The 8,225-nt window shown below is 40.3% G+C and overlaps 1 protein-coding gene across 3 annotated transcripts in view; it reads left to right on the plus strand.

The window, feature by feature from the left end:
* SRSF7 (serine and arginine rich splicing factor 7) overlaps positions 1–7,666 on the plus strand; it is a 7,988-nt gene extending 322 nt beyond the window's left edge. The window contains exons 2-9 of one of the 3 annotated variants that reach the window (XM_006024933.2): positions 194–374; positions 993–1,169; positions 1,881–1,955; positions 2,039–2,140; positions 3,202–3,255; positions 5,433–5,477; positions 6,199–6,234; positions 7,354–7,666. In XM_006024933.2, coding sequence (XP_006024995.1) covers positions 194–374; positions 993–1,169; positions 1,881–1,955; positions 2,039–2,140; positions 3,202–3,255; positions 5,433–5,477; positions 6,199–6,234; positions 7,354–7,408 — 725 coding nt within the window. In that variant the 3' untranslated portion in view covers positions 7,409–7,666. The remainder of the gene's footprint in view (positions 1–193; positions 375–992; positions 1,170–1,880; positions 1,956–2,038; positions 2,141–3,201; positions 3,256–5,432; positions 5,478–6,198; positions 6,235–7,353) is intronic. The other 2 variants (XM_006024935.2, XM_006024934.2) reach the window with 2 other exon arrangements.
* The last annotated feature ends 559 nt before the right edge of the window (positions 7,667–8,225 follow it).

Here is an 8,225-nt window from a genome sequence, read left to right on the forward strand (position 1 = left end):
CCACCCGGCCGCATGGACGGGGGGGGAGGGGCGGCGCGGGCGGCGCGCGCCAAAATGGAGGCGGTGCCAAAGATGGCGGCGCCTGGGCGCGCGGGAGGCCCCGCAACGGGCGGGCGGGGGGTTCGCGTGGAGGCTCCGAGCGCGTGTCCCGCCCGCGGGACCCAAGCCGCTAACGGCCGCTGTCTCCCGCCAGAGACCAAGGTGTACGTGGGCAACCTGGGCACAGGCGCTGGGAAGGGTGAGCTGGAGAGAGCCTTCAGCTACTACGGGCCGCTGCGCACTGTGTGGATTGCCCGAAACCCGCCGGGCTTCGCCTTTGTGGAGTTCGAAGACCCCCGAGACGCTGAGGATGCTGTTCGTGGACTAGACGGAAAGTAGGTGTTAGGTTTTCTGGGGCTTTCTATTTATTTATTTTTAACAAGCTGCTGGCTCAGTGTTTGAGATTTGTCTTCAATTGAGGTGCATCCCTGATGGGGATTTCACAAGGGATAAATACATGGGTTTTTCTCGCTTTATGTGGGTTCCGTATGCGTGAATTCGCTCTCATGCAACGACCCTTTTTATACCAAAAATGTGTTGTATGTGAGGTAAATTCACTCTTATGGAGCGGTGTGATTGACACCTGCAGTCAACTGCTTTGTGCGGTGCATTGGGAGTGATAAGCACTAAAATATAGTCTCCTGTCTGGATCTGTGCTCCTTGCTCATTGTCTGCAACATGTTTCTGTAGTTGCCTCCCCCATTATGATAGTGCCCTGTGCTTGCGTGTACTGTCTGCTGTTGGAGAGTACCAAAATTGTCTTGTAAAAGTGGTAGAAATGGGTCTGGGGGTCAGTACAGTCAAGGTCTTGTTAACATATCCCTATTTGTTACGCTGTAAAGTGGGATCCCTTCATGCGAATTTGAGTTACATGCCATTTTTCAGGAATGGATGTACAACATAAAGCGAGGGAAACCTGCGTCACTTACCCAGTTTCACTTTCTCAATTGCAGGGTAATCTGCGGCTCCAGAGTACGTGTAGAGCTGTCGACCGGCATGCCTCGTCGCTCCCGCTATGACAGACCTCCAGCCCGACGGCCGTTTGATCCTAACGACAGGTGTTACGAATGTGGGGAGAAGGGTCATTATGCGTATGACTGTCATCGTTACAGTCGTCGGAGGAGGAGCCGGTACGTACGTGACCGGAGTGGTTGGTTGGTTGGTTGGCTAGGCCTGTTACTCTGGTAGTTTTTGTTAGCACAGAAGAGATTGTTACGCCGGTTTTGGTTATGGTTAACGTTAATGTTATAACTAACTGTGCAGGCGTATGTTGCGATTTGTTGCTATTTCGTATGGACTGTCACTATCTTAATACTTTAAGGGCAGAAAATTTGAGACGGTGCCCGCCGTAACAGTAAATTTGGCTTTCAATTGGGGCCCCCCCCTCCGGTTTAGAAAGAGGAACACCAGATTGACCACATGCCCACCTAGAAAAATCTTCTTGCGTCAATCAAGCCTCACCCTGGCTCATTTGGCTGTCAGTTTGATCGTCGTTAGATTGAAGAGAACACCTAGATGCAGCGATCGGCTATAGATACTTCTAGATCGTCTAGATCTGCTAGACCTTGGGCCAAAGAGGGTCGACCCGCAAACTTGCAAGGTTTATTTTAAATACACATTACAGTGTTTTTTTTTTAATTCTAATGTAATTCTGAAATGTAATTCAGCTTTTTTAACATTTTTCTAGGTAGTAAAAATTGCTCAAGACAAATAGGCCCTGAGTTTTTTCCAACTGGCAGACACTAGTTTTTTAGTTGTCTGACTTTGACGTCAGCCGAGGCTCGCTTGCACTAATTGCTGGAACGTTGTTCTGAAAACCTTTGTCTCTAACCTAAAACTAGGTCACGGTCTAGATCCCATTCAAGATCCAGAGGAAGAAGGTATTCTCGCTCACGCAGCCGAAGTCGTGGGAGAAGGTAAACCACAAACTGTCTTATGCTTTCATTTAGGGGAAATTGTCTAATGTGTTGTGTTAAAAAAAAAAAAAATCTCTTTGCAGATCCAGGTCAGCTTCCCTTCGCCGATCACGGTCCATCTCTCCTCGTAGATCTAGATCAATCTCACCCCGCAGATCCCGATCTGGTTCCCTAAAAAGATCAAGGTAATTACCAGATGATGTTTCCTTTCAAGGGGCTGGTTAAAAAAATTATACTTGAGGTATTATGTGGGGTGGGGGAAGGTAGTTTGGAGAGCAGATTCTGTGGAAAGATTGTGGCATTTTTGCAGTGCAGAACTGATGCACTCAAGGCTAAATTGAATAATATTAACTCTTAGGTACAGGGAAAGGCAACCTAAATGATCAAGGGTATAGCATAGTTGCCATACTAGGTGAGACTAAGAAGGGTAAGACACTTCAGTTTGGAAAGGAAGAATGTAATAGAGATCTATAAAATCATGGAAGGGTGTGTGGACCAAGTGAACAGGGAACTATTTACCAAGTCCTAGAATATTAGTCCTAGGGGCACTTGCTGAAAGTACATTTTTATGCAATGCATAATTAACTTGTGGCATTTGTTGTCACAGTAGGTAGCAAATAGCATAGCCAGGTTCAAAAAGGGGTTAAATTAATGGATGATAGTTCTGTTAATGGCTGTTGAACAGAATGGTTTCTCTAAACCAATAAATACCAGTGAGGTTATTGAATAGGGGGCAGTGGTTTTCAGCTCGTGGTCCACAGGCCCCTGGGGCTCTGCAGACTGTCTAAGAGGCCCACAACTCATGACTATGATCAATCAAAAGTATGTGAATACCCACACTTAAAATTCAAAGGGTTCTGCACTTCCTTATGACATTTTTTGGGTGTCTACAAGTGGCAAAAGGTTGAAAACCACTGGAATACAGGGGATAGATCCCTCTAGTGATGTCTTGTTTGATGTTTTCCCTCTAAAGCCCTGCCACTGTCAGACAGGATACTGGGCTAGATAGACTACTGGTCTGACCCAGTACGTTACTTCTTGTTTTCTTAATTTCCCTTGAACAGAAGTTGTAAAGCTGATGTTTGGAGTTTGAAACTACAATTTTAAAGGTGCAGTCTTTCTGTAGAATATTAGTGTTATTTCCACATGATAATGTTCAAACTAAAAAGGATTGCTTTAAATACTGTATTAATGTTTTCTTCTCAGAGAGTGGATTGGTTTTCATTCATTTTTCTTTTAAATTGAGGTCTAGATCAAGGTCAAGGTCCAGATCCCGGTCTGTTACATGGCCAAGAAGCAGGTAAGATCTTTGCCACAATTGGCCATAGAATGATAAAGGAAATTTAAGGGTTCATCTAGTCTAATACTGTGCACACATGCACTTGCTCCTAAACCATCCTTGACAGCCTTTCAAGTCTCTTAAAAACCTCTGAAGGAAGAGAATTGATGAGTTCCCTGGCCCTCTTGCTCCATTATAGTTCTTATATTTAGGAATTGATTAGGAAGTAGGTGGAGAAGAAAGAGAGCAGTGAAGATGACAAGAAAGATGGAGCTCTTTGAGGAGAACTTAAGGAAGAAAAAATCAACTGAGCATTGGAGTTGGGAGAAAGAAATAAGAATTTGTTCCATGAGGGGTAGAGGTGGGGAACTGTGGAACAAAGCCTTTTGCTGCCAGTATCTTATTTTTACCTCATGAGCACTCCATTGAGCCTTAATAGTTTTCCTCAATTTAACTTGCCCGTTTTTATTCCCCCTGTCCATAGTAAAAGATAACTAGTGTTAACTGCAATATTCTGAGTGAGGTAGATTCTCCAGCATACTCTTGCATATCAGCTGTTGACTTTTAGCAGTTAGGACTGTTTTCAGAGTCCGATATTTTTGGTTCTTATATGTTATAAAATCCCAGTATTCAGACTTTAAGATGCATGCTTGTGGAAAACTTTCACTGAAAGTATGCAGTTTAAGTGGTTGCTGTAGTAAAGAAAACATCAGAATTGGCATTAGTCAAAAGTGGCTAAGAACTGGTTTTGTTTAGCATGTTTGATTTCTAAAATATTCACTTAGTGGTCAGAGAATTTCATGACTTCACAGCAGAACAAAGGAAATGTGTGCACAGAGCTACTATAGTTTTCTAACCAGTTAAATGTTCTCAGCTTTAAGTTAGCATCAAACATTTATAGTCATACAGCATGGGAAATCTAGTGCCTTGGTTACAAAACAACTACCATCAGAGATAATCTTGTGCTAAGGCCTTTCATTGGAAAGGTTTTCTGGACAAAGAGCTACACCTGGCTTCCGTACTGTAGAAATTATTAGGTTGAATTCCACATTAATTGGGGGGGGGGTTGTAAGCCAGACAAGATCCTCACATATATTTATTATGTGAATAATATATGTTCCTAAGGATAGCTGCTATCTGAAGATGAGCATCACAAGAGTTGAAATATGGAAACTGACACTGGGTAGTGATACTAGTAAATGCTTTTGGTACGGTGGTCCTGGTACTTTGGGGGGAAGATTGCAAATTTCCACAATTGGGGCATGACTTCATTAACATATAAAGCATGGCTAAAATTGTGCTTTAGGTGGTTGTGTGGGGGTGGTACTTTGGCTTTGTTTTTGAGACTTGTACAAGTGAGTTGGCTAACATTTGGTGCACACAAGCTTGTCAGCAGGGCTGATTGATTGATTTTTATCTTTGTAATGTAGAGATGAAAAGAAATACAAGAATCAATATCGAAAGATTGCTAAAGCACAAGGGTCCTGTGGCTACAGCCCTGTTGGTCTTTGGGGAAAAATAAAGTTTTCTGTTCAGAATGTATACAGTGGTTGAGTGACTTTTTGTTGACAGACCTGGATTGTTTCTTTAAGCTTGAAGTGTTACATAATGTTTTGCACCTTGCTAGCCCTGAAGTTTATGAAAACTGGATCTAGCCAAGGGAAGCCTTGGCTACTGGAAACCTAAAATACCTTTTGCGGAGAAACCTGTCTAACAAATTTAAGCTATTGTCATAGATAGTGTTAGTAGCATTGTTTTCCAGGTTAATCCCTCTGAGAAAAAAATTGCAGTTTTCAATAGAGACACATATAGTTGAAGATTTAAGTGCCTGGTCCTTACTGACATGAAGAGTGTTTTCAGGAGAGTACTATTGCAAAACTAATGTTTGACTCTCCAGAAGAAGGTATACATTCATCTTGGTGAAAACTTTCAAGTTTGGAATATGGCAACCAATTGCTTTTTATGAATTACTAGTCAAAGCTTTGTTCAGTATACTCCTGTGAATGGTTTCATGTATTGAGCATTAATCTAGAACAGAATAGTGAATGAAAACTGCCACATACAATACTAAAAGAGAAAGGTGTCCTGAAATTTAGCAGCAAAAGCTCCACAAACTGATGGATTTTGACCTTTAGCTAACTTCACTTACATGCATGCCACTGGCTCCATTGCTGAGTTATATTTCTCTCCTATTGTAGGTCGGGGTCCCGTGGTAGATCTAAATCTGGCTCACCTGCTAAAAGGTGAGGGTGTAAAGCAGAAGCCTTCCGTAAATACTTAATTATTTAGTATTGCTTTGTCGTGATTCACAAAGCTCTTTGCCTGGATCAGTATGTCAATTTACTTTTTGAAGGATTTCTTGTTGGTAGGATTTAGTTATGGGAAATTCTTACAGAATTAGGTATCCATGGTCTTATCCGATACCATTATGTCTCTATAATAATGGCTTTGCATGCATATAGGGGGTTACCCTATTCTTATTGTCTTTTCTTTTTCCTTTTTTGTGTTTTGCTTAAGCTTTTTGTAATTTTCCCCCACAGTTCTTGTTTCATCTTGCTCACTTTTGCCACTTTCAAGATACTGCACCTGTTTCACAAAATTATGTAACGATTTAGTGTGATGCTCTTAAAACATTTGTAGGATTTTCCCTTTTTGAAGGGTTTCAAGTTAGTTTTTTTTCTTAGCTTTTCCAGCAACGTTGCTTTCTGATGTCTTCTGGTCTGAAGCTTGCTGCTCAGAATGAGTCTTTGTGATAAATTGAGGATACTTATCTTCAGTGCTAGTAGGGTTGGTGGGGATTAGTTAAAATCTGCACACATTCTTTGGAAAGGTTTCTGGCTAAATTGTAAGCGATAATTAATCTTACGTGCAGTCCAGGGCTGGGAGATTTTTACTGTTTTGTCTGGAAATTAAAGCATCATTTCAAGTTTTATTGGTTAAATTTTATTCTTCCCGTTTTGACAGCCGATCAAAATCCAGATCAGCATCTCCAAAGAGAAGGTAAGTTGACTAATATAGACAGGACTAACATTGGAGAGTGTTCATTGATTTATACTCAAGTCAGAGTTTTATCAACGCTGAAGCTATTAACAGGCTTTTCCCTGTATTTCTATTCCAAATGTAAAGCATAACCTTTGATGCTTGGAGTTATAGACTGGTCTTTTAAACGCATGATAGCATTTAGATTATGAAAGAGTGGGGCTAGATATAAAGCTGCATGAAAATGATACACGACGTGCTTTGAACATCTTGCCTTGCTACTGCTGAATTACTTCACTTCTTTCATAGAATCAAAGGACTGGAGGGGGCCTGTAATATTGAGTCTGGTTATTGGAGAGTTCATATGTGAGAGCATAAGCTTAAAGCAAAGAATACATTTATGGACAAATAGTGTGAAAGCTTACCTTAGAAAGTTGAGTTAGTGACTCCAATGACTTGTAACTAATTTTTTTTCAGAAGGAACAAGTCTATGAACCTTGGATTCTAATTAATCCTTTATGGGCATCCTGAATCCAGTTTATCAAAAGCATTTATAAATGAAGTGGGAGGATCTGAATAGGAAATATGTAAATGGCTTTGAATAAAACTAGAAAAGGACTTCATACTTAATGTAGAAAGTGGACTGAAGGCATTTTGTAACATAGCTATCTGTTTGAATCGAGTCATATTGGTGTAATCTTTTGCTGGCTCTAGCAGCTGTTGACGTGATAAAAGCAAGATGAAGTTCTCAGTGCCTTTTGTAATCCAGATGAGTATTTATCAGACCTGTATATTTTGGCATAATCATTAGCCTTGCTTTTCCAGTTTTAGTCAAAGCCATTTTAAGTAGTTTCCATTAATCTGAATTTAAGAATCTTCCTCAGGACATCTGGAGGCATGTTTGTTAAGATGGGTAGAAATCTTCTGTGGAAAGGAAATGTATAGAAACTGGCATAGGTAGTAACTTTCATGCTGATGCTCACTTCCTAAGAGCTACTGTTTCACCCTCAGTGAGATCTCTTCTACTTCTGAGAACCTTTCAAATTCAGTGCATATTTACTGCACGTTTTTGTGATGGCCTTGCTTCCAAATCAATACTGGGGAGTTACTCTTGCTAATTTCTGTTTCTTTCACTTTCAGCCGTTCACCGTCAGGAACCCCTCGAAGGAGTGCAAGTCCGGAAAGAATTGATTAAGATTACAAAATTAACCCTTTAGAAAAGAAAGATATTTTGTTTACATTATTATAAGGGATTTTGTGGTGTCTTTTGATGTAAATGTAAGGATTTAGCTAGAAAGATATATCGGTCAGTTGGCAATTGACATGAATCTGGATCTTTTAAACATCAGTAGACTAGTGCACAGCTTTTCTTGTACGTATTAACATCCTGTGATCTGGAAATGTGGGACTTTTTTATTGGCACATTGAAATAAAATGTATTTCTAACGAAAAATCTTTTTGTGGTAAACCTACTACTTCTGTTACAACTTGGTTGTCTTAGTTGTGTGCCACTGAAGTTGATGTGCAGAACATTAGACTTCTAAAAATGGTGATAATATTGGTGTAACCCCAAGGAATCAGTCATTGCCTTCCTGTTTGTTTTTGGATAGTCCCTGGTGGTCTGGACTTCCTGTTTCTGCTTCCATTTTAAGATGCACAAAGAGATGAAATTTTAAGTTATCTATAAATGGTTTCTGTGGAAGGTATTTGTGCCCTTCTGTTGCTTTATGGTATCTAAAAGTGATCTGCAAGAGGGCCTATTTTTTCCACTTGATTTTTACTTAAAATTTTTATTCAAGACCAATGACGTACCAGATATCTTAGTCTTAGTTGAAGGGGCAGAGGTCTTTACTCAAAAAGTTAAATTGTTGAAATTAAATGAGTATTGGTAAAAAGGTCTATATACATACTGAAAATCTGTAACAGCTCAGTCACCACTGCTTTTCATTGTATTTCATCTGGCTTTTCAGTCATACACTGTAAAGAGAAAAGTATATTTCTTAACTTATAAA

Source organism: Alligator sinensis, unplaced genomic scaffold (genome assembly GCF_000455745.1).
Source record: "Alligator sinensis unplaced genomic scaffold, ASM45574v1 scaffold794_1, whole genome shotgun sequence".
Classification (NCBI taxonomy): domain Eukaryota; kingdom Metazoa; phylum Chordata; order Crocodylia; family Alligatoridae; genus Alligator; species Alligator sinensis.